Source organism: Sus scrofa, chromosome 1, assembly GCF_000003025.6.
Source record: "Sus scrofa isolate TJ Tabasco breed Duroc chromosome 1, Sscrofa11.1, whole genome shotgun sequence".
Classification (NCBI taxonomy): domain Eukaryota; kingdom Metazoa; phylum Chordata; class Mammalia; order Artiodactyla; family Suidae; genus Sus; species Sus scrofa.
In genome coordinates, this window is record NC_010443.5 from 182,227,236 (window position 1) to 182,254,266 (window position 27,031).

Below are 27,031 nucleotides of genomic sequence, written 5' to 3' on the forward strand. Positions count from 1 at the left end.
CCAAAATATGGACATAACCTAAATGGACATCCTCAACAGATAAATGGATAAAGGTGTGGAATCTAAACACAATGGAATACTACTCAGCCATAAAAAAGAATGAAATTCTGCCATTTGAAAAATATGGATGGACTTGGAGGGTATTATGCTTAGTGAAACAAGACAAAGACAAATACTATATGTTGTAACTTGTATGTGGAATCTAAAAAACACAAATGGGTATAACAAAACAGAAGCAGACTCACAGGTATAGAGAACAAACTAGTCTCTCTTCCTTGCCCATCTTTCTTTTCTTCACTTTGAATTTTTTCATTTTGCTATTAAATATGAATATATCACAGGGTGATTGCTCATTCTACTTTTGTTCTCTCAAATATCTTCTACTTTGATTTTCAGCTTTACCTCTGTAGGTGATTGTCATTTAACTATTATATTCCAAAACTCACCTGCTATCTTAATATTTCTGCCTGTATGTAATAAAATTTAAACTAAGACTCAATTACATGACCTGACTTTTAAAATTTTTTGCCAGTGGGGCTCTCATCCTATTACTTCTTTAGATTCAAAACCCGAGAATGTGGTTGAGTGGACTCACTCAAATGCAACAGTCTTTTTACTACAATTCTTTGTACTATTCTAATCCATTGTCTACACTGTCACCAAAGAAATCGCTTGAACATAAAATCATATTACAGTTTCATGGGAGCTAAAGCCTAATCCTTTGGCATTTTTATATAGGCCTCTGTAACTGGACAACTGCTTGCCCCTCCAGTGTGAATTTGTGCTGTATTTCTCATACTCACCCACACCACAACCACATACCAAAGCCCATGCTTTGACCTAAATTCCCTGCCCATTTATTCAAACATTTTCTTTCTTTTTTTTTTTTTTTTTTTTTTTGTCTTTTTGCCTTTTCTAGGGCCGCTCCCGCGGCATATGGAGGTTCCAGGCTAGGGGTCAAATCGGAGCTGTAGCCACTGCCCTATGCCACAGCCACAGCAACACAGGATCCAAGCCGCATCTGCAACCTACACCACATCTCACGGCAATGCAGGATCCTTAACCCACTGAGCAAGGGCAGGGATCGAAACCGCAACCTCATGGTTCCTAGTCAGACTTGTTAACCACTGCGCCATGACGGGAACTCCTTCAAACATTTTCTGAGTCTGCTGTGAACCAAGTTTATGCTGGGCACTAGGGCTTTAAATATGAGTAGTTATAGTCTCTCTTAAAGGGAAATAAAAATGTAAATAAATGCCAGAGAGTGTGATTTGTAATACAAGGAGACAGAGTGGTTTCCCTCTTTCTAATGTACTTGAGATGACAACATAAAGGATGGTGCTCAGGTAAGGTTTTGAAGGATGAGTTGGTATTTGTTATATGACCATGAACTCATACTTCAGGTAAAGTAAAAACATATATAAAAGAACAGAGGTGTGAAATTGAACCACTCATTTGAAATTTGAAAATAATTCAGAATGAGCAGACCACAAGATTGAAGGTGGGAATAAAAGGCTACAATGATGGGAAGGTAGAGCTAGGTGATGAGACCTTTTACATATCAGAGTGTGGGCTTCTTCCTAGAATGGTATGATCAATTTTGCTTTTTAAAAAGGTGTTCCATCATAGTAATAATTTATTCAGTCAGGAATTATTGATCAGTGCTAAAACTAGTGTATGAAAGTTTGAAGAATAAAAGATATTTATTAACTAATCTCTAAGTGTCTTTCCACATGATACTCAGTACAGTAGTAACGTAACAGTGGAGAAACCCAGTAGATACCGTCTTAACCAAAGTTAACATCACAATAATGGGGTGAAGTCAACATCATGAGTCTCATGATACAAATGCACTGGGAGGAATGGAACACCATCATTTCTGTGACATTCCTACCAAAATGCATATTCAGAGTTTAATCATGAAGAAATATCCGATACACCTAGACTGAAAAGCATTCTACAAAATCACTAATGTAAATGCTTCAAACTGAATATCATGAAAGGCAAAGGGGAAAAATGAAGGTTAAGGGATTAAATATACACGCACACTATGTGTAATGCATCATCTTGGATTTTTCCCCCCCATAATTGGCATTTGAGGAGGGGAAGTAAATTGCAAAATCTAAATAAAGTCTGCAGATTATATAATGCTATTTTATCAATATCAATTTTATGATTTTTTTTTGGGGGGGGGCTTTTTAGGGCATATGGAAGTTCCCAGGGTAGGGATTGAATCAGGGATACAGCTGCCGGCCTACACCATAGCCAGGGCAATACAGGATCCGAGCTGCATCTGCAACCTAACATCACAGCTCATGGCAACGCCAAAACCCTGACCCACTGAGCAAGGCCAGGGTTCAAACCCACATCGTCATGGATCCTAGTCAGATATGTTTCTGTTGTGCCACAATGGGAACTCCCCAATTTTATGATTTTTGTAATGATACTGATTATGTAAGAGAATTTCCTATTTTTTAGGGAAGTACACATTGAAGTATTTAGAGGTAAAGGGGGACAAATATGCAGCTTACTCTCAAATGATTTTTTTTTTTTTTTGTCTTTTTAGAGCTTCCCCCACAGCATATGGAAGTTCCCAGGCTAGGGGTCAAATCTGAGCTGTAGCCACTGGCCTACCCCATAGCCACAGCAATGCATGATCCAAGCTGCGTCTGTGACCTACACCACAGCTCCCAGCAGTACCAGGTCCCCAACCCACTGAGCGAGGCCAGGGATCAAACCCGCATCCTCATGGATACTAGTCAGATTCATTTCTGCTGAGCCATAATGGGAACTCCCTCAGATGATTTTTTAAATCATATATAGAATGTGTTCATGTATAGAACATGTTTACAGCAGCATTATTCACAGAATCCAAAAGGTGGAAGCTACTCCAGCATACATCAGTGGATGAATGGATAAAAAAAAATGTGGCATATACATAAATGGAATATTATTCAGCCTTAAAAAGGAAGGAAATTCTGACACATGCTACATGTGTGATATACATGAATGAACCTTAAAGGTACTTTTCCAGGGTCCCCTTGTGACCTAGCAGTTAAGGAATGTAAATGTACTTAATGCGACTGAGCTGTACACTTTAAAATGGTCAAATTGTAGTAAGTTTTATGTCATATATATATATTTTAGTACAATTTTTAAATAAAAAAATACATAGGCAAGAATAAAGGAAAAGCAAAATGAACAGTTATCTTCTAAAGATATGGATGGAGTTAAGATTGGAAGCAGAGAGACTAATTAAAAGGCTATTGTAGTAAATCACTATAGTAGTAGGGTCTGAGGAAATAGATGCTTATGAAAATTATTTAAGTGGTACCATTTAGAGACTAATAGGATAATATTTTAGAATCCTCTATCCCATCTTCTTTCTGGTAGATGGTGGTACTATTAACCAAAATATAACAGATATGAGTAGATTCACAGGCTGCTATCTTAGCCTGAGCATTTACCTAACACTCATTTACCGTTCATAACTTGACTCAAACATGACTTCCTTTAAATCCTCCCTGACTCTCTACACAGTCTTTCCATGTTCCCCTTACCCTCTCACCATTTTCTGGACTTAATTAGCCTTTCTTTCTCCCTTCCTAGGTATTGTGATAGCATTTTTGCATTGATATCACAATGTTTCAGAATAGTTGGTTTCTCTATTTTGTCCATCCACTGATCTCCTTGAGGACAGAACAGTTACTGTATTTATGAATCCGTGGTACCTTTCATAGTGTGTGCTTAGTACACACTATGAAATCAGTAAGTTATTAAGTACTTAAACTAGTTTTCTCTATATGTTCTGTACTTACCTCTTTCTTTCTAGGCCCCCCAACCCTGCTCAAAGTTCATACTCAATTTCAATAATCTTGCAACTCTCTCTCTACTTCCAGTCTGCACTTTCTCTTCAATTTGCTTGTACCTTGATGCCATATTAATGAAATTCCATATTTTAATAATATGCTTACATAACAAACCTTCAGTATCTTCACATGTCTGAATAATAAAGTCCTAATTTCCTAGTTAGGAACTGAGACCTTCCACACTATGTTTTCAGAAGTTACCATGTTTATTCCAAATTCTACTCACCTACCTGCTTAACTTTGTTCATCAAGTATTTGAGGACCTACCTTTTGCAAGGCTTTATGAAAGAAGTAAGTTTACTAAATATGATATATGCTTATCATCTTTGTGTTCATTTTTTGGTCCCTTGTTTCCTTTTATGATTTCATTTCATCTTAGGGGGAATAATATTTGGAGAGCACTCAGCCATTTTCATATAAAAGTAAGTTCCATTTTAAGACAAAACATGAGTAATATAGTGAAGTTGAGAGTAGGTGGCAAGCCATCTAGAACAATGTCTGGCTCAAAAGTTCAATAAATGTTTAAACTAAATGAATTTGTTTAAAAATTTAAAGATAGAAATTTATTTTTAGGATTCTATCAAAGACAGTTATTAGTTTATTGTATTAATCCTTTGGAAACCTGCCTGTTTCTGCTTCAACATTGTTCAGCTGTTAACATTTGAATTTTACTTGCTATATATTATTATTTGTTATCACTTCGAAACACAAAATCAGAACAAATTTAAGAATACTGTATAACACATGTTTTCAAAATTTTCTTTGTATACTCTCTTTATAGGTTATATGTAAAGTCAGATGTGCCACTGAACTTGACAAACACAAGTAAGTTTCATGAGAAGCAACACCTAAATTTTTTTCACAGTAGCCTTGTCAAGGTAGAAGGGTTTGGTAGTTGAGGGTGCCTTAGAAGTTTCATAGAAAATCTAGTAGTTAGATAAGTTCACAGAAGGTGAACGTAGTAACCCACAGGCCTCCCCTTCAGCCATAGTGCTGTCTAACACCATTTCTTACTTCTCTGCCACTGTCCCACTTCAAATGTCAGTTGTAGTCTCGTAGGGTCCACAAATACTCAAGGTAGATTATGCTGTTTGGAGTGAGAATAAATAGTATAGTTCCATGAAATAAGTAATGTTTCAGCCCTGATTCACCTGAAAATGAGATTGCTAAACTGGGAAGTCAGGAGCCTTGGGTATAAGACCAATTCTCCCAAAGACTTGCCAACCATGTATTCATCTAAGCTCTTGGTGCTAAACTACTATCATCCCCTGGATGTATGGGTAATTTCAATCCATTCCGGGTTTCAAACTACATCATTATTATTTCTATTATATAATATGAGAGAATATTAAAATCAGAATTTCTCAAACTAAAATCTTTGTATTTTATACTTAAGTATGCTTAACAAAGGTGGCTTGTTGCAGATTATACATAACCTTCGATTTGCTTTGTGTAAATTATTTCTAAAGGTGGACAGTGTTTTATGATTCCCACTATTGAAAGTGACCCAAAGTAGAAGATATTAGAATGCCAAATAAATTTCTAGATCATATTAATTTGGGGTATAAATATACTTGAACTAGTATTACTTTCATATAGATAGCTGTTCCAGCTACTTGATGCAGATAGCCTGTAGAGTATTTATGAGGTGGTCTAATTTTTCTTCAGGGAAAGTAGTTAAGCATTTTGCTTTGGGAGTTATTCTGTATGCGATTCCTGATATATACAACTTTATAAGAAAATAAGGTATTGATGAGTGCATGAAAGTACATATACTGTCCCTGTGTCCTTCTTTAGTTTTGTTTGAAAGAAATGTCTGTTAAAAATAATCTGATGTTCATAAAATTGAACATTGGATAAAATATATTTCCCTTACTTCTTAAAGTTAATATTAGTGATGTTTTAATTTATATACAAGATATTAATTTTCCAGGCAAATTATAAAATCATCATAATTCTTGGAATGGAAAGGTCAATGAAAATAAGTTTGGAGTTCCCGATGTTACTTAGTGGTAATGAACCTGTTATCCATGATGTTGTGGGTTTGATCCCTGGCCCTGCTCAGTGGATTAAGGATCCAGCATTGCAGTGAGATGTGGTATAGGTTGCAGATGTGGCCCAGATCTGGCATTGCTGTGGCTGTGGCATAGGCCAGCAGCTGCAGCACCAATTCAACCCTAGCCTGGAAACTTGCATATGCCATGAGTGTGGCCCTAAAAAGACAAAATTAAGAAAGAAAGAAAGAAAGAAAGAAAGAAAGAAAGAAAGAAAGAAAGAAAGAAAGAAAGAAAGAAAGAAAGAAAGAAAGAAAGAAAGAAGGAAAGAAGGAAAGAAGGAAAGAAGGAAAGAAGGAAAGAAGGAAAGAAGGAAAGAAGGAAAGAAAGAAAGAAAGAAAACAAAAGAAAAGAAAATATGCTTAACAATTATAACAAAAATTATAACAAAAATTCAAGATTACTGAATTATTGTTAAAATAGTCCTATATTATTCTTCCTGGTAGAGGCAACTGAATTCAAGCCCACATGAGATTATTTTTAAATTAGTACTTCAAAATCTGATGCCATTCTAAAATGGCTTAGATACTAATTTCATAACAGCAAAAATAGCTCAAATAACTGAGTAATTATTTAATTTGTATTTAGTGAAAATATAAGATTTAGTGAAATTATAAAATGAAGAAATTATTGAACTTAAAGTAGCAGACTAATTCAGCATTAAGTTTAATTTCTCATTAGTTTTATAAATATCTAATAAACTCATTTTTTTCTTTCAGAATTCTATTGCATTTGGGCTTTACATTGGCAAGCCTTCTCTTTTTAGTGGTGAACTTGACTTGTGCAATGCTAGTCCACGGAGATGTCCCAGAAAATCAGTTGAAGTGGACTGTGTTTGTTCGAGCATTAATTAATGATAGCCTGTTTATTCTTTGTGCCATCTCTTTAGTTAGTTACATATGCAAAGTAACAAAAATGTCATCAGCAAATGTCTACCTCGAATCAAAGGTAAGAATATTTCTTAAATTTATACTTTAAAGTCTAACTTCAGATCCTCATCCTATGAACTGTATTTGAATTGAAACTTTATATTTCTTAAGCATTCTGGGAGTTCCCATTGTAACTCAGCAGGTTAAGAATCTGACTAGTATCCATGAGGGTGCAGGTTCAACCCCTGGCCCCACTCAATGGGTTAAAGGATCCAGTGTTGCCACAGGCTGTGGTGTAGGTTGCAGATGCAGCTTGAATATGGTGTTGCTGTGGCTGTGGCAGTTGCAGCTGTGATTCAGCCCCTAGCCTAGGAATGCCATATGCCACAGGCATGGCCCTAAAAAGACCAAAAAAAAAAAAAAAAAAAAAGTATTCTAAATGTCAGGTACATTTTTGAGCATGGTAACTAGGTCACAGGAAATTAAAAGATATTCAAAATTTGTCCCTTACTAAATAATGGTTGTTTATTTTTTAAAAGAGGCTTATACGGGAGTTCCCTTCGTGGCTCAGTGGTTAAGGAATCCGACTAGGAACCATGGGGTTGCGGGTTCGATCCCTGGCCTTGCTCAGTGGGTTGAGGACCTGGTGTTGCCATGAGCTGTGGTGTAGGTTGCAGATGCGGCTCGGATCCTGCATTGCTGTGGCTCTGGCTTAGGCTAGTGGCTACAGCTCCGATTTGACCCCTAGCCTGGGAACCTCCATATGCCACAGGAGCGGCCCTAGAAAAGGCAAAAAGAACAACAACAACAACAACAACAAGAGGCTTATACTGAGCATATTGTACTTTTTATGACTTAAATACTCTGCATTGGAGGTTAAGTAAGTGAAATAAACCAGAATTTATATGACTGTATCACAAATAGTGTAATAGACAAAGCCATACCAACAACTTAAGATTTCATCAGGAAGAGTGGCAGTATTGCCATTAAACAAATTTACCAGGAGTTCCTGTTGTGGCACGGCAGGTTAAGAATTTGATTGCAATGGTTCAGGTCTGTGTGGACATATGAGTTCGATCCCCAGCGAGGTGCAGTGGTTAAAGGATCCAGCATTGCCACAGGTGTGGAACAGGTCACAGCTGTGGCTCAGATTCAGTCCCTGGCCTGGGAACTCCCACATGCTGTGGCTGAGGCCATAAGAAAATTACTAGATTACGTCTAAATACATTTGGGTTAGCAACGTTAAGATGTCATACTGTTAAAGTGGTGTTTATTTGTATAAAGTTTTAGAAAATGTTACTTTATCCCATATGAAACCTTTATGATATTTGAAACAGCTAGTCATGTAACTAAATTTATAAATGCCTTGCTTCTCCCTTTCCTTATACCTTGGATCGGTAAACAAAAGCCAGTGTTAACCTGTTAACAGAGAACCATGGATATTTTTGCTGTTATTGATTTACAGTGTGGTTGAGTGGTGAATCGGTATCACAGTATATGTGTGGCATTGGGAGTGGGGTATAGATGTATGAATATTGGGGTATGGGTTTATACATACATATGAGCTTTCTTTAATTTGGTATCATTGTCTATTCATTGAAGATAAGCAAGATAGTGTCTTAAAAAGAACAGTTCTCTGAAATATTTTTAGACTTCTGTGTATTGTTATTATCTTTAATATAGTCCTAATAAAGTGCTGTAATTGAACACATGGTAATAAACTTGTCCTTTAAATTTATTTATTTATTTATTTTTATTTTTTGGCTGCCCTGTGGCGTATGGAATTCTAGGGCTGTGAATCAGATCTGAGCTACAGTTGCAACCTACACCCCAGCTGCAGCAACATTGGATCCTTATCCCACTGTGCCTGGCTGGGGATTCACCCAGCATCCCAAGGCGGCAGAGATGCTGCTGATCCTATTGTGACACAGTGAGAACTACTGTCCTTTAAATTTTGGTGAAGACTTTAATTTTATTTTTAAGCATATCATTAGAAATATAAATATAGAAGTAAAATAGAAATAGAGGAAAGAGAGAGAGAGACTTACTTTAAAACCCATTAATCTTATCTGAAAAATTATTTTATTCAACTTCTATCCTAAAAGATTACTTAGTAAAATTTAAATATTTTAGCTAATTCTGGCTAATCTTTAAGTGTTAAGGATAATACAATCACTGTTCTGGTACATAATCTTTTGGTATAACAACAGCATCTTCTCACAATATAATAGCATCACCATGTAATTCATACCTCTTGCTTATCTAGTGATAAAGCATAAATAGATGTGGTTGAATTTAAAAGTCTTATTTTCTAGATGCCTACCAACTTTCTAAGTTTGATTTTATTCACTCTGAAATGGAAAATTCTCTGAATATAGTAAAGTTGCCATTCTGAGAAGGAAAGTTCATCTAATAACTCCTCCAGAATTATTTTAAATACCTTTCCCTAACCATCATATGAAAGGTGATCACTTAAATTTAAAAGGTGCATGGCGGTGTTCCTGTTGTGGCTCATTGGGTTAAGGATCTGCCATTGTCTCTGTGAGGATGCAGGTTCAATCCCTGGCCTGGCTCAGTGGGTTAAGGATCTGTAGTTGCCATAAACCTGCGGTGCAGGCCACAGCTGCAGTTCTGATTGAACCCCTGGCCCTGGCCTTGGTAACTTCCATATGCTGCAGGTGCAGCAGTAAAAAGGTGGGGGGGGGGGAATCATTTAAAAAAAAAAGAAAAGGGAGTTCCCGTCGTGGCTCAGCAATTAACAAACCCAACTAGCATCTATGAGTACTCAGATTCAAGCCTTGCTCAGCAGGTTAAGGGCCCAGTGTTGCCGTGAGCTGTGGTGTAGGTCACAGACGTGGCTTGGATCTGGCATTGCTGTGGCTGTGGTGTAGGCCGGTGGCTACAGCTTGGATTTGACCCCTAGCCTGGGAGTGAACCTCCATATGCTGTGGGTGTGGCCCTAAATGACCAAAGAAAAAAAAAAAGGTGCATGTCTTCAGAATTCTCTACAAACACTATAGAGACGGATTCAAATGCATACCTATAAAGATAAATATCATGTGAAATTGTAGATTATTTGTATTATACTGTTCTATAGGTCCTCGTCTTCCTAATCAGGTTACCAGGTTACAAACTTCTTTATTCAAAGAGCATGTCATCTTGCTTTCACATTCTCTTTGTAAAATCACTAGGCTCATTTTTGTTTTAACTTCCATGACAATATACGATAATGGCCATTTATTTTATTCAGTCAACAAATATCTGCTGAGCATCCACCTTCTCCTCTTTCAAACTGACCTTGTTTCTTGCTATCCCTAAGGGAGTTTCCTTCAAGCTCAGACTTTAGTCTTCCATTTTTCTCTTTTTATTCTTCCTTCTCCTGAATATTTGGTGATAATGAGAGCCTCCATAATTTGTCTCAACTCACCTCACCTGCCTTATTTCTGAATGTCACACAGTATGCTTTCCTGTCCCTATATCCTAAGGATGTCTCATCTTCCAGGAATGCTCTTCCCCTTGCAGTGCTCTATTCCTGTTTGTCTTTACCTTACCCCACCTTAAAGATACAATGCTAATGTTTCCCCCTTTTTATGAACTTAATTTTGTCCCTTCTTCTCCATCTCCAAAATAAAATCTAGAAGTAACTCTCTACCTGAATTCTCTTAAATTTAATTTTTTTTTTTTTACCAACTGGAATAGTGCTGCAATTTGATTCTTTTTCAAAAGAGCAACTCTACCTTGCTTTTTGAATACTAGTTATTGTCAGGTTAAATAGTTTATTTCTGCTCTTCCTTTTTTAAATTTTCTAATATATGTGAGGTTGTTACTCAGTTCCATATCTATGTTCTCATATAGATACATAATTTATTATTTTGTAAACTAATAAAGGTTTTTAGAGCAATATGCTTTCTCAAGTACTGCCTTGGCAGCTTTCCATAATCTCGTGATACTGCAGCAACATTCTTATTTAACAAAAACGAATTTTCTCTTTGTATTGCAGCCACTTCTGAAACTCTACGTATTTACACTTCAGTGTGAATTAGGTATTATCTCTATATATAGATAGATACTATCTCTACACTTGCTTTGGTGAAAAGTCTAAAATTCAGATATCCGTCCTTTTCAGGCCCCCTAACTTCCATTAGAACCTATCAATTTTACCCTCTGCTTAATTGTCCTTGCATATGAATCTGGCTTACTAAACAAAGGAGAATTTCTTTATTCTGGGTTCTTATTATAGAAGATAAACTATCAACTATTAAATTCAAAGGCTCTTTCAGTTACCTGAAGAATGTAGAGTATTTCCATTTCCCTGTCTATTCCATATTTTATCCTCTGCCCAACCTACATTATTACAGAGTTGTATACTGAGACTTCAGTGTACCCTGGGTAGAATTGTCACATACATGTGACATCATGCTTTGGCCCACATTAAGAAATATGTGAGAAGTTTCATATAAGAAACATTTATCTTAAAGTCTGTTTTGTTATGTTGTTGAGGATATTGTCCATACAATCAGTGTTCCCCAGAAAAGATCTTTTTCTCCAAATCAATACCAGGTAAAACATTATTGATTAACTACTTCTTTCTCCTAGCTACTATGTTCTTCAGAGGCAAATAGATGGCTTACCTCATATCAATCACAGATGACCTTATGATATCCTTTTTTTTTTTTTTTTTTTTTTTGCTTTTTAGGGCCACACCCATGGCACATAGAAGTTCCCAGGCTAGGGGTCAAATTGGAGCTGCAGCTGCTGGACTACACCACAGCCACAGAAATGTGGGATCCAAGCCATGTCTGTGAGCCAGCTCACAGCAACCCTGGATCCTTAACCCACTGAGCAAGGCTAGGGATTGAACCTGCGTCCTCATGGACACTAGTCAGATTCATTTCTGCTGAGCCACAGTGGGAACTCCCATTAAGTCTTTTTTTTTTTATTGCTGTTTGTCTTGTCTTTTTTAATATGATTTCTGTGATATATTGGAATTTATTTACTTTTTTATCAGAATTATAACTTATAACACTAAAATTCATACAGTAAAATTATTCTAGTATTCCTTTCTATTTTAGAAAAAATAGGAATATAAGAATATAGAAGACATACCTTTTTTTAGTTTTCTTTCTTAAAATTTTTATTATAGTCAATTTACAATGTTCTTTCAATTTTTCTGCTATACAGCAAAGTGACCCAGTTATACATTCTTTTTCTCACATTATCCTCCATCATGTTCCATCACAGGTGATTGGATATAGTTCCCTGTGTTATACAGCAGAATCTCATTGCTTACCCACTCCAAATACAATAGTTTGCATCCACTAATCCCAAACTCCCAGTCCATCCCACTCTCTCCCCCTCCCCCTTGGCAACCAGAAGTCTGTTCTCCATGAAGACATACCATTTTTACTGAACAAAATAACTTATTGGCACAAAAAAACTAATGGTAGATGCTTAGTCCCTATAATGGCAAATTAGGATTATCTGTATGAAAGACCACTCAAAGGTAGTGCAGGAATAAATGTTAAGCTTTTAGCCTTATATCTCTGGTCAAAGAAATGTATAATTTTATATCTGAATAAAAGTGTAAAAGGGATCATTATCTGACTCAAGGTCAACTTGTTTCCCAGCCCAGTTAGCCATTTGCAAATAATGCATTTTCTCTCCCTCCCTCTCCCTCTCCCTTCCTCCCTTCCTTCCTCCTTCCCTTCCTCCCTTCCTTCCTCCCTCCCTCCCTTTCTCTCTCTCTCTTTCTCTCCCCCTCTCCCTGAATATCTAGCAGTTTTAATTACCATGTAAACCTTTCTGTCGCATGTTTACTCAGTCCTTGATCCATATTTATTAATGTATTGGGATGGGAGGCATTATCATCATCTTAGGGAGACATAGTAACATTCAACTAAACTATATTTCTGGTCTTTCATGCAGATCAGCTGATCTATAAGACTAAAGAAGTGGCTTATGGCAACTTATGCCATAATATTAAAAAACAGGCTAAAAATACCATAAAGTGTCTCTCTTCCATCATGCTGAAGTATGATTTCACCAGAATATAGGGAGAATGATGGTGGGAAAATAGAGGCTGCATCATCCTCTGTAACAGGTGTGATTGCAACCTTCCCACTATTCTGTTATAATTTCACTCTTGAGTCACTAGAATTTACTTCACCGTCTTAAGCTGTGTTGCCTCTTTAATTCACCGCCTTCATTACACCAGTCCTTATATGCCAAGTCTTATTTCCTATTCCATTGCTGAGCCAACTTAGCACACACTTTTCCCATTTGAAAAATCCCTGCTTACAACCTTGGATTTATATCTTTTATGTGCTCCTAAGCTCAAGTCACTTTCCCTTATACTTATAGAGTCTTTTACTAGACCAGCCATCATTTTCAGAATCTTTTTAAGTGTCCGTGATCAGAAGGTCCACAGTAAAAGCCATCTACTCCATAATGATAAAGTCATGGGAGCCAGAGACCTAATTTCACTATGTCTTAGCACTCTGAAAATATTTTTGAAATTGGTTGGGCCTTATAATTATCTGAATACATTTTTAAATTTACTCATCGAGACTACTTTGTTTTCTTATTTTTGATGCTTAGTTTAGCATTTTAATTTCAAAATGGAAATAGCCTATGTGAGATGGATTCAGAAAATGTGTGCAGGGTTCTACTTCTGGTATTGGTTGAGTAGCTTCTATTGGACCCAACCTTCTGCAAAAAGCAAAGATAAATTCTGAATGAAATATAAAAAGCACTGAAGGCACTGGAGAGCAACCACTTAGAAGAAGGAAATGAGACTGAGTGAGTTTCTTGTTTTTTACAGCTTCTAGCCTGAGGGAAGTTCTCATCCATGGGGCAATCAAAACTTGAAGAAAACCCCACAATTTTACTTGCTTAAAGAACATAAGACAAAATTCAAGAAGCTATTCCAGATGGAAAGTGAGTGAGAAAGCTCAGGAAGAAGACAGCCAAATAGAGGAAGTTCCAAATTCTGATTATAAACTCTGCCAAATTTTTATCTAATGCCCAAACTACACATGTGCAGGAAAGACTCCAAGCAGCAGCACAATTAAGGGTAAAGGAATTGAATTGAGATTTCAGCTGCTATTCATGCATGGGAGACAGTTTGGGATTTGAGTCTAGCAAGGTTAATTGTTTACTTTAAAAAATTAAAGGAAAAAGGGAAAAAAGAAATAGCATTGCTTTTCAGAGGACTGTAACTGCATCCAGACTCTAAAACATGGCACTTAACAATGTCTAAAATACAACGCAAAGTTACTAGATATAAACAGGAAAAATACAACATTCTCAAGAGCAAAAAGCAAAACTCAAAAAGCAATCATTGGAGGCAGTCCCCCCACAGATGACTCTGATGTTGGATTTATCAGACAAAGATTTTATAATATCCATAAGGATGTAAAGGAAAATATACTTGGATGAATAAATAAATAAATCTCAAGAGAAATAGAAATTATTTTTTAAAACTACCCTGAATTTTGGAATTAAAAAAAATACAATATTTAAAATTAAGTAGTAGCTAGTTGGGCTTAGCAGCAGATTTGAAATGAAAGAAGAGTCATAAATTTAAATCAATAGAAATTATCCAATCTGAAGAAAAGGATAGTGGGGGGGAGGAAGATTATAACAAAATGAACATATTCTCAGGTTTAAATTATATATAATTGGAATTCCCAAAGGAAAGCTGAAGAAAATGAGATTGGAAAAAAATATTTGAAGACCTAAATTTTGCAATATTGATAAGAGACATAAATACAGTTTCATGAAGCTCAAAAACCCCAATCAGGATAAAAATAAAGAAAATCTCACCTAGATTTATTGTAGCCAAAGTATTTAAAACCAAAAAGAAAATTTTGAGAGCAAAGAAAGATGACACATACATAAGGAAACATTGATTCAAATGATAGCTTGCATCTCATCACATATGATGGGAGCCAGAAGACATGGAAACAATATCTTTGAACTGCTGGAAGAAAAATGTTGTCAACTCTGAAGTCTATATCCAGTGAAGATATTCGTAAAGAATGATGAAGAAATAAAAACATCAGCAGGTAAAAGAAAACTAAGAGAGTTCATTATCAATAGACCTACACTGGGAGTTCCCGTCGTGGCGCAGTGGTTAACGAATCCGACTAGGAACCATGAGGTTGCGGGTTCGATCCCTGCCCTTGCTCAGTGGGTTAACGATCCGGCGTTGCCGTGAGCTGTGGTGTAGGTTGCAGACGCGGCTCGGATCCAACGTTGCTGTGGCCCTGGTGTAGGCCAGCGGCTTCAGCTCCGATTGGACCCCTAGCCTGGGAACTTCCATATGCCACGGGAGCGGCCCAAGAAATGGCAAAAAGACAAAAAAAAAAAAAAAAAAAAAAAATAGACCTACACTATAGGAGATGCTAAGAAAATTCTGCAGACTGAAGGGAAATAAAATTAGCCTGAATTTTAGCTCTTTGGGAAGAAATGAAGAACATGAAAAATAATAAATATGTAGGTAAATATAATTTTAAAATAAATGTGCAAAGCAAAAATTAACATGTGAGACTTCCATATGTATATATATATATAATTCTTTATATAATATATGTAACAACTATAGCACTGTAGCATAAAGGACAGGGCCTATATGGCTGCAGTTCATACTTTTTACATTCTGTGGTATGAAATTATTACTTAGACTGAAAAATTAAGGATATATATTATAATCCCTAGAGCAGTAGTTCTCAAACTTTTTTTTTTTTTTGTCTTTTTTGTTGTTGTTGTTGTTGTTGCTATTTCTTGGGCCGCTCCCGCGGCATATGGAGGTTCCCAGGCTAAGGGTTGAATCGGAGCTGTAGCCACCGGCCTACGCCAGAGCCACAGCAACGCGGGATCCGAGCCGCGTCTGCAACCTACACCACAGCTCACAGCAACGCCGGATCGTTAACTCACTGAGCAAGGGCAGGGACCGAACCCGCCACCTCATGGTTCCTAGTCGGATTCGTTAACCACTGCGCCACGACGGGAACTCCAGTTCTCAAACTTTTTTGCCTCAAGAGGCTATTACACTCCTACAAGTTATTGAGGACCCCAAAGAGCTTTTGTTTATTTAGCTTATATCTACCTATGTATAGATTTTAGAGAAAAGAATTGGAGAATCCTAAAAATATTCATTTATTAATTCATTTAAAATACCAATATTAGATCCAGTATGTGTTAAAATGAATAACGTTTTCATGATAAATAATTATATTTTCTAAAACAAAAATAATTCATTGAGAAGATGGACATTGTTACACATTTTGCAAATCTCTTGAATGTCGACCTAATAGAAGACAGCTGGATGTTCATGTCTGCTTCTGAGTTCAACCTATTGTGATGTGTTGTTTAAATTGAAGTATATGAAGAAAATCTATCCTCATACATATGTGTAGTTGGAAAATGGAGGAGAATTATAATAGCCTTTTCAGATAGTTGTGGATATCATTCCTTAATACGGCACCCAAACTCTGAAGTGGAGGTTTCTTAAAGGTTAGTTGTCATGTGGAATCTAAAATCACATTAGTGAAATTTTTGTACCCTACATTGTCCTCTTACATTTTGAATGAGTTTGTAACACCATGCATTGATCATTGGAAAAGAGTGATCACTGATCTTCAAAATGTTGATACATTTCATTAGACAATATCCAAAATCACACGTGTTAGAGTTCCCATCATGACTCAGCGGAAATGAATTTGACTAATAGCCATGAGGATGCTGGCTCAATCCCTGGCATCACTCAGTGAGTTAAGGATCTGGCACTGCCATGAGCTGCGGTGTAAGTCACAGACATGGCTCGGATCTGGCATTGCTGTGGCTGTGGCACAGGCCAGCAGCTACAGCTCTGATTCGATCCCTAGCCTGGAAAACTCCATATGCCATGTGTGCAGCCCTAAAAAAAAAAAAAATTGTTAATATCACCACCAATCTCATCAGAAAAGTATTTAAGTTTTGGGAAGCTGCCAGTCTTACAGTGAATGTAAGTGCTTACAAGTTTTCAAAAATTCTAATTTTCCCTTGAAAGTTTATATTTCATAATTGGCAATAAATTTTGTCAAGCTATTTTCTTTGATGTGGCAGGTTCATTTCATTTATTTTGGAAAAAAATGAATGAACCTTAACGAAGTCTGAATAACCATTGTTTGTCTGCCATAGCTGTCTATTAAGTAAAAAATGGGATTTTGTGAAAAAAGTGGCCAGTTCAGCTCACAAGTAAAATAATCACATAAGTGCTTCTCCTCAAGACAACCACTTTCCTGCAGTATGCAGCAGAAGGGCTTTAAGTGCACATCTTCTTTAACATAGTAGTGAACAATACAATACAGCTTGATGCCGCTGCATTGATTTGTGCTAAGCCCCAAAGTTTTACCCACCATTGCTTTTGTACCATTAGTGAGATTATCAGCACATTTGGCCTAGGACAAACAGTCAGAATAATTTTCAACACTTTAAATAGTTCAGTACTACTTGTGTTTCTTCTCAGGCACTGACATAAAAGAGTATCTTCACGGTTGATTAATTGGTGATAACACCAGATGAACACAAAATTATCCTGCTATATCAGCCTCCTTTATTTGTTAAGGCAAAAAATAAGTCTACAGACAAGATATTAAATCACTCTTTATGTTATCAGTTAAATCTTTGAATCAGTAGGAGTTCTCCGTGTTACCATAGCTGTGTCTTAGGTTGCAACTGCAGCTTGGATCTGATCCCTAGCCTGGATCTGATCCTTGGCCCAGGAATTCCATATGCTGTGGGTCCACCAAAAATGAAAAGAAAAAAAAATCTTTGAATAAGTGAATTTCTGTATTGGGAAATGGCAGTGCCATAATTTCTTGTATGGACTCTTCATCCAGCAGGCATTCAGCAATATCAACTGTGCAATCTGTCTAGTCTCTCAGCTATTGTGAGTGCTTTACCAGCCAATGCAGTATAATAACTTCACCTGTAAAATATTTGAATGGCTTTTTAATCTCTAGTTTGGAAAGTTATAAAAACAATTTGTGGTATTTAACATGCTCACCACACCTGCATTTAAAATTTCAGTTTCTTTTGCACTAAACTCTAAATGAGTGGTTTCAAAAGATGCGGCAGCTTAACTTGGACATGATGTTCTGTCACAGAAGACACAGTAAGGCAAATTATCAACATTTATAAAGCCTATTGAAAGACAGTTTTTATAACATTTCATTTGATAAAACAAGTTTCACCCAGTTACTTTGATGTATTTTTTCTTCATTGAGCCAGAGAATTCTAACACTTTCATCTTTCTCAACATCTTAAACAGAGAAGCTGTATGTTGAGAAAAATACTTTTTATTGTGATAAAATATACATAACATGAAATTTACCATTTTAACCATTTTTAAATGTACAGTTCAGTGGCATTAAGTACATTCACATTGTTGCACAACCACTATGACTATCCATCCTCAGAACATCTTCATCATCCCATACTGAAACTTTGTGCCAATAAGATAAGTCCCCTAAATCAATAATCCATTCTTCAACATGAAAAAAAAAGGGAGTGCCTTTATAGCATAGCAGGTTAAGGATCTGGCATTGTCACTGCAGCATCTCAGGTCACTGCCTGTGATGTGGGTTCAACCCCTGGCCTGGGAACTTCCACATGCCATGGGTGTGGCCAAAAAATATGATTAATTTCTAAAATGAGTTTAATATTAAATTGAATTTTTTTAATTTTTGAAGAAAATTCTTAAATATTGTAAAACAAATCTGTAAATTGTACCCATTCTTGTATTGACATGTAGGTACAAGAAAAATTTTAAGATTTCAAAATAATTACTTGTTTGATAATAATAAGACTGTAGCAGGTATAACCAAAGGAAACTAGCAAGAACCCAGTAAAGGTACAGAGAACAAACTGAGTTAATCTCTAAAAATGCATATATTTATACCTATATCCAAACATATCATGAATTACATTGTTAATGGACTAAACTCTCCTGTTAAAAGGTAGAGACTGTCAAAATAAGTTTCTAATAAAACAAGACCCATCTATGTACTTTAAATGTACTTTAAACATAAAGACAGATATAAGTTGAAAATAAGTAGATGGAAGCTAATATACTATGCATTCAATAAGTGTAAAAAGGCACTTTAATATCAGAAGAGACTTCGAGACAATGGGTAGTACTAGATATAAAAAGTTAAGCAACAGATATTACCAAATATAAAGAGGTATAGTTCATCAGGAAGATATAAAAACCATAAATGTGTACATAAAGCCAAATAGTAAGAAATAAGAGGAAAAAAAATCTCCATAATCATCGAAATTTTAATGGTCATCCTCAGCAAAAAAACAAAAAAAATCAGTAGATGCAGAAAATCTGAGCAACGCTAACAATATCCATCAGCCAGTTGATTCCCTGTAACTGGGGAATACGCATTTCTTTCAACTCATCATGGATATGGTCATTAAAATAAACCATACAATGGACCATAAGATAAGTATGATACATTCAAAAAGATTGGAATCAAAGACTATTTTCTGGCCACAACACAACTCAATACCAGCATGACTTCTTTTAAAAAGTCAAAATATTTGGAAATTGTGCAACATAATTACAAATAACCCATGAGAAAGAGAGGAAATCACAAAGACATTAGAAAATATTTCAGGAGCTCCTGTCGTGGTTCAGCAGGAATGAATCTGACTAGGATCCATGAGGACCCAGGTCTGATCCCTAGTCTCACTCAGTGGGTTAAGGATCTGGCATTGCTGTGAGTTGTGGTGTAGGTCACAGATGCAGCTGGGATCTGCCATTGACTTAATAAAGATAAGAATAGAAATCAATGAAACAGGGAGTTCCCGTCATGGCTCAGTGGTTTGCGAATCCGACTGGGAACCATGAGGTTGCAGGTTCGATCCCTGGCCTTGCTCAGTGGGTTAAGGATCTGGCATTGCCATGAGCTGTGGTGTTGTTTGCAGACATGGCTCGGATCCTGAGTTGCTGTGGCTGTGGTGTAGGCTGGCAGCTATAGCTCCCATTAGACCCCTAACCTGGAAACCTCCATATGCCGCGGGAGTGACCCAAGAAATGACACAAAAAAAAAGAAAAAAAAAAGAAATCAATGAAACAGAAAATTGAGAAATTAAAGCCAAAAATTAATTTGAGGTATAGAAAAAAAGCAGCATGAAAATACAGATTGCCAATATCATAAATGAAAGCAGGACAATCAGGATAGATCCTATAGACAGTAAAATAAAAATGAGAGATTATTATAAAAAAAAAACGCTTTGTGAATAAATTTGACAACTTAGATGAAATGGACAAATTTTTTAAAATTCAACATAATAAAGTGCAAATAGTCCTGTATTTATTAAAGAATTAAATTTGTTATCCAAAGTTTCCTTCAAAACTCCAAACCAGATGATTTCACTGGTTCATTCTATCAAATATTTAAAGAAGAAATAACACCAATATTAAACAAACTCCTTGGAAAATAGAGGAGAAAGGATCACTTCCTAACATGTTTTATGAGAATAGCATTACTCTGACAAAAGATATTATGAAACAAAAATTACAAATTAGTATCACTTCTACTTGGAAATACAGAATATAAGCAAGGTATAAAAAAGGATAACACATCATAACTAAAAGAGATTATCCCAAGAATGCAACATTGGTTTAACATTTAAACTTTGAGTTTATTTTTGTGTATGGTGTTAGATAATGTTCTAACTTCATTCTTTTTCATGCAGTTGTCCACTTTTCCCACCACCATTTATTGAAGAGAACTGTCTTTCCTCCACTGTATATTCTTGCCAACTTTGTCATAGATTAATTGACCATGGGTGTTTGGATTTCTTTCTGGGCTTTCTATCCTGTTCCATTGATCTATATTTCCGGTTTTTGTGCCAATAGCATACCATCTTGATAACTGTAGCTTTGTGATAGAGTCTGAAGTCAGGGAGCCCGATTCCTCCAGTTCCACCTTTTCTTTTCAATATTGCTTTGGCTGTTCAAGGTCTTTTATGTTTCCATACAAATTTTAAAGTATTTTGTTCTGGTTCTATAAAGAATGTCCTTGGTTATTTGATAGGGATTGCATTGAATCTATCTAGAGATTGCCTTAGGTAATATTGTCATCTTGACTATATTGATTCTTCCAATCCAAAAGCATGATATATTTTTCCATCTGTTTGTGTCTTCTTTGATTTCTTTCATCAGTGTCTTATAGTTTTCAGAGTACAGGTCTTTTGTCTCTTTAGGTAGGTTTATTCATTAGTATTTTATTCTTTTGGATGCAATGGTAAATGGGACTGTTTCATTAATTTCTCTTTCTGATCTTTCATTGTTAGTATATAGAAAATGCATTGAATTTCTGTGTGTTAATTTTGTATCCGACGACTTTACCAAATTCATTGATGAGCTCTAATGGTTTTCTGGTAGTGTCTTTAGGATTTTCTAGATATAGAATCATGTCATCTACAAACAGTAATAGTTTTACTTCTTCTTTTCCAATTTGGAATCCTTTTATTTCTTTTTCTTCTCTGATTGCCATAGCTAGGACTTCCAAGACTGTTGAATAGCATTGGTGAAACAGAACATCCTTGTCTTGATCCTGATCTTATGGAAATGCTTTCTGTTTTTCACCATTGAGAATGATGTTAGCTGTACGTTTGTTATAAATGGCTTTTATTATATTGAGGTAGTTCCCCTCTGTACCCACTCTCTGGATAGTGTTTATCAGGAATGGGTATTGAATTTTGTCAGAAGCTTTTTCTGCATTGATTGAGATGATCATATGCTTTTTATTTTTCAGTTTGTTGACATAGTGTATCGCATTGATAGATTTATGGATATTGAAGAATGCTTGCATCCCTGGGATAAATCCTACTTGATCATGGTGTATGATCTTTTTAATGTATTGTTGTATGCGGTTTGCTAATATTTTGTTGAGGATTTTTTTTTTTTTTTTGTCTTTTTAGGGCTGCACCTGTGGCATATAGAGGTTCCCAGGCTAAGGGCTGAATTGGAGCTGTAGCCACCGGCCTATGCCAGAGCCACAGCAATGCTGAATCCAAGCCACCTCTGCGACCTACACCACAGCTCACAGCAACACCAGATCCTTAACCCACTGAGTAAGGCCAGGGATCAAACCCACAACCTCATGGTTCCTAGTCAGATTCGTTTCTGCTGCGCCATGACAGGAACCCCTTGTTGAGGATTTTTGCATTTATGTTTATGAGTGATATTGGCGTGTAATTTTCTTTTTTGTGGTATCTTTGGTTTTGGTATCAGGGTAATGGGGGCTTCATAGAATGAGCTTGGGAGTGTTCCTTCTTCTGCAATTTTCTGGAAAAGTTTCATAAGAAGAGGTGTTAACTCTTCTCTGAATGTTTGGTAGAACTCAGCTATGAAACCATCAGGTCCTGGACTTTTGTTTTTTGGAAGTTTTTAAGTCATATTTTCAATTTCAGTACTTGTTATTGGTCTATTTCTATTTTATATTTCTTCCTGGTTCAGTCTTGGTAGGTTGTACCTTTGCAAAAATCTGTCCATTTTATTGGCATACAGTTGCTCATAGTAGTCTCTCATGATCCTTTGTATTTCAAAAGTGTCAATTGTGACTTCTCCTTTTTTTCATTTCTAATTTTATTGATTTGAACCCTCTCCCTTTTTTCTTGATGAGTCTGGCTAACAGTTTATCAACTTGTTGATCTTTTCAAAGAACCAACTTTTGGTTTCATTGATTTTCTCAATTGTTTTCTTTGTCTCTATGTTATTAATTTCTGCTCCAATATTTATGATTTCTTTCCTTCTATTAATTTTGGGCCTTGTCTGTTCTCCCTTCTCTAGACGTTTAAGGTGTAAGGTTAGGTTGTTTATTTGCATTTTTTCTTCTTTCCTGAGATAAGATTATATTGCTCTAAACTTCCCTCTCAGGACTGCTTTTGTTGCATCCCATAGGTTTTAGATTGTTGTATCTTCATTGTCATTTGTCTTTATGTATCTTTTAACTTCCTCTTTGATTTCTTCAATGATCCATTGATTGTTTAGTAGCATATTGTTTAGCTTCCAAGAGTTTATGCTGGGAAAACTGGACAACTACATGTAAGAGTATGAAATTAGAACATTATCTAACACCATACACACAAATAAACTCAAAATCTATTAAAGACCTAAATGTTAAACCAGACACTATAAAACTTCTAGAGGAAAACATAGGCAGAATGCTCTTTGACATGTCACAGCAACGTCTTATTTAATCCACTTTCTAGAGTAAAGAAAATAAAGACACAAATAAACCAATGGGACCTAATTAAACTAAAAAGCTTCTGCACAGCAAAGGAAACCATTAAAAAAAACTGAAAAGACAACCCACAGAATGGGAGAAAATTTTTGCAAATGACTCAACTGACAAAGGTTTAATCGCCAAAATATACAAACAACTCATACAACTCAACAACAAAAAACAAACAACCCAATTGAAAAATGGGCAGAAGACCTAAATAGACATTTCACCAAAGAAGACATACACATGGCCAGCAGGCACATGAAAAAATGCTCAACATCACTAATTATTAGAGAAATGAAAATCAAAACTATAATGAGGTACCACCTCACACCAATTAGAGTGGCCGTCATTAATAAGTCAACAAATAACAAATGCCGGAGAGGGTGTGGAGAAGAGGGAACCCTCCTATACTGTTGGTGGGAATGTAAATTGGTACAATCACTATGGAAAATAGTATGGAAATACCTCATAGAACTAAATATAGAGCTACCATATGACCCAGCAATCCCACCCCGGGCATATATCCAGACAAAAATTTCATTGAAAAAGATGCATACACCCCTATATTCACTGCAGCACTATTCATAATAGCCAAGACAAGGAAACAACCTAAATGTCCAACGACAGATGAATGAATTAAGAAGATGTGGTACATATACACAATGGAATACTACTCAGCCATTAAAAAAAGAACAAAATAATGCTATTTGCAGCAACATGGATGGAACTAGAGACTTATACTGAGTGGAGTGAAGTAAGTCAGAAAGAGAAAGACACCATATGATATCACTTATATGTGGAGTCTAAACTATGGCGCAAAAGATCTATTGACAAAACAGAAAAGATCATGGACATGTAGGACAAACTCATGTTTGCCAGAGAGGAAGGGGAGGGAATGGGATAGATTGGGAATATGGGGTTAGTAGATGAAAACTTGAATTTGGTGTGGACAGGCAATGAGATCCTGCTGTATAGTACAGGGAACCATATATCTAATCACATGTAATGGAATATGATACAGGATAGAGGATAGTGTGAGAAATAGAATGTGTATATTTGTGTGTGTATGTGTGTGTGTGTGTTTGTGTATGAATGACTGGGTCACTTTGCTGTATGATAGAAATTGACAGAACATTGTAAATCAATCATAATAAAAAATTAAAATTAAATAAACCAAATATTTGTTTTCTTAAAAAAAGAAAATCAGTGTAATTCACTATATTGAGAAAACAAAGGAGAAAAAACAAATAATTATTTGAATAGATGCAGAAAAAACATTTGACAAAGTTCACCACTCTTCATGATTTAAAAATAACAATGAAACCTTCAGCCAAGAGAGAATGAAAGGAATGTTCCTCAATCTGATAAAAGAAATCTATAAAAAAAAATTACAATCAGTATTATACTTAGAAGTATTAAATGTTTTGCCCCTAAGTTTGGGAACAAAGCAAGGATGACCATTCTCACCATTTCTATTCAATATTCCAATAAAATGAGAAAGATAAGAGGTATAAAATTATAAATTAAGTGAAACTCTAATTTCTGATAACATGATTATTTATGTATAATATCTTAAGGAATCTACAAAACAACTACTAGAATGAATAGTGAATATAGCAAGTTCTCAGGATACAAGGTCAAAATGCAAAATTACATTGTATTTTTATGTATACCCAGAGCAGTCAATTAGAAAATGAAATTCAAAAACCGTTCTACAGCATCAGTAGCAATAAAAAAAAAATCTACAAATAAATTTTGCAAAAAATGAGCAATACATCTATACTGCAAACTACAAAATATTGCTGAGAGAAATTAAAAGTCTAAATCAATGAAGACCATTGTTCATGGATTGGAAGATGCAGTATTTATTAAAATGGCAATTCTCCCCAATATGACCTGTAGATTCAATGCAATCCCAAATATAATTCTACCTTGAAGTTTTAAAAAAAATTGAAATTGACAAGTTTATTCTAAAATTTATATGGAAATATAAAGGGCCTAAAGTACTTGAAAAGTAGCACTTGCCAATAGAACTTTCTGCAATGTCAAAAATATTCTATAGCTGCACTATTCAGTATGTTAACTAACCATATGTGACTATTGAGCACTTGAAAGGAACAAGTGCTACAAAGGAACTGATCTTTTAATTTAATTTAGTTTAAGTGTAAATACATGTAGCTAATGGCTATTGTATTTAACAGTGCAGAAAATAGTCCTCTGAAAAAAGAAGAGGATTTAGCTGATATGACTTTGGAACTTAGTAAAAAGCTACAGTAAAGACAGTGTGGGAGTTCCCATCATGGCTCAGCAAAAACAAATCTGACTAGGAACTGTGAGGCTACAGGTTCAATCCTTGGCCTTGCTCAGTGGGTTAAGGATCTGGCATTGCCATGAGCTGTGGTATAGGTTGCAGACGTGACTTGGATTCAGAGTTGCTGTGGCTGTGGCATAGACCTGCAGCTTCAATTCCACCCCTTGCCTGGGAAGCTCCATATGCCGTGGGTGTGGCCCTAAAAAGCTAAAAAAAAGGAAAGAAAGTGTTACAGACATAAAATAGACAAATATATCAATGGAACAGAATAGAGGGGTAACAATCCATATTTATATGACCTTGATTTTTGACAAAAATGCTAAAGCAATTCAAAGGGAAAGGAAATCTTTTTAGCTAGTGAGTGATGCTGGAACAACTGGATATCCACATTAAAAAAAATAAACCTCTATGCCCATCTTGTACTGTACACACACACGCAAAATTCAAAATGGATCACAAACCTAAATATAACTGAAAGAAGTCTATAAAAAAAGAAGTCTTTTAAAAGTAAACACAGGAGACTCTCTTTACAACTTGGGTATAGGCAAGGATTTCTTAGGTAGGTCATTGAAAGTAATCACAAAATAATACATTCATAAATTAGACTTATTAAATTTACATTTTCCCTTCAAAAGGCAAGACTAAGAAAATGCAAAGGCAAGCTACAGACTTTGAGAAAAGATGCAAGACATACATCTGACAAGAAACTCATTTCCAACATATATAGAGATCATCTACAATTCAGTAATTTTGTTGTGACCCACAGGGAAGTCCTATTTTTAAAAAAGACAACCCAAATATAAAATGATCAAAGATATGACCAGACTTTTCACAAAGAAGATATACAAATGGCCAATAAGCACAATATCATTAGTCATCCGAGGAAATGCAAATTAAAGCCAAAACATCCACCAGCATGGCTAAAATTAGAAAGATTGACAACTCCAAATGTTGTCTAAGATATGGAACAACTGAAACTCTCATACTTTGTTGGAAGTATAAAACTGTACATCCACTTTGGAAAATGCTCTGGCAGTTTCTTACACAGCTGAACTTACACCTACCATATGACCCAGCAATTCCATTCTTAGGTATTCACCCAAAAGAAGTGAGAATGTATGTCCACCAAAAAGATTTGTATAAGAATGTTCACAGAAACTGTCCATCAACAGAAAAAATGGATAAACAAATTCTAATAGAAGCAAACTTGTATAATTATACAGTGGAATTAGTGGGGCTAACTTTCCTGGATTGTCCAGGTCTGAGGAGTTTTCTACAATGTGAGACCTTGAGTGCTAAAACTAAGAAACTTTTTTTTTTTAAACTGGGAAACTTGAGCAAACCAGGAGGAGTTGGTCACCCTAATTATCTACCTGAGCAATACAATGACCTAACTGCTAATACACCCAACAACATGTTTGAATCTCAAAACATTATGCTGAGTGAATGATACCTACAAAAAAGTTCATATTCTATGATTCCATTTATGTGAAGTTCTAAAATAGAGCTAAGCTGTAGTAAAAACAAAAGCAGGAGAGTATTTGCGTCTGGAGATTGGCTGGTGGGGAAGGGGGATAAAGGTACTTTCAGGAGTGATGGCAATGTTCTCTATTTGTGTACAAATTTGTCAAAACTC

At 35.8% G+C, this 27,031-nt stretch overlaps 1 protein-coding gene across 1 annotated transcript in view; it reads left to right on the forward strand.

The window, feature by feature from the left end:
- The window catches only part of GPR137C (G protein-coupled receptor 137C), a 60,569-nt gene that overhangs the window by 24,051 nt on the left and 9,487 nt on the right, over positions 1-27,031 (forward strand). Inside the window, exons 2-3 of the mRNA XM_005659957.3 lie at positions 4,651-4,694; positions 6,643-6,871. Of these exons, the coding sequence (XP_005660014.2) occupies positions 4,651-4,694; positions 6,643-6,871 (273 nt within the window). The remainder of the gene's footprint in view (positions 1-4,650; positions 4,695-6,642; positions 6,872-27,031) is intronic.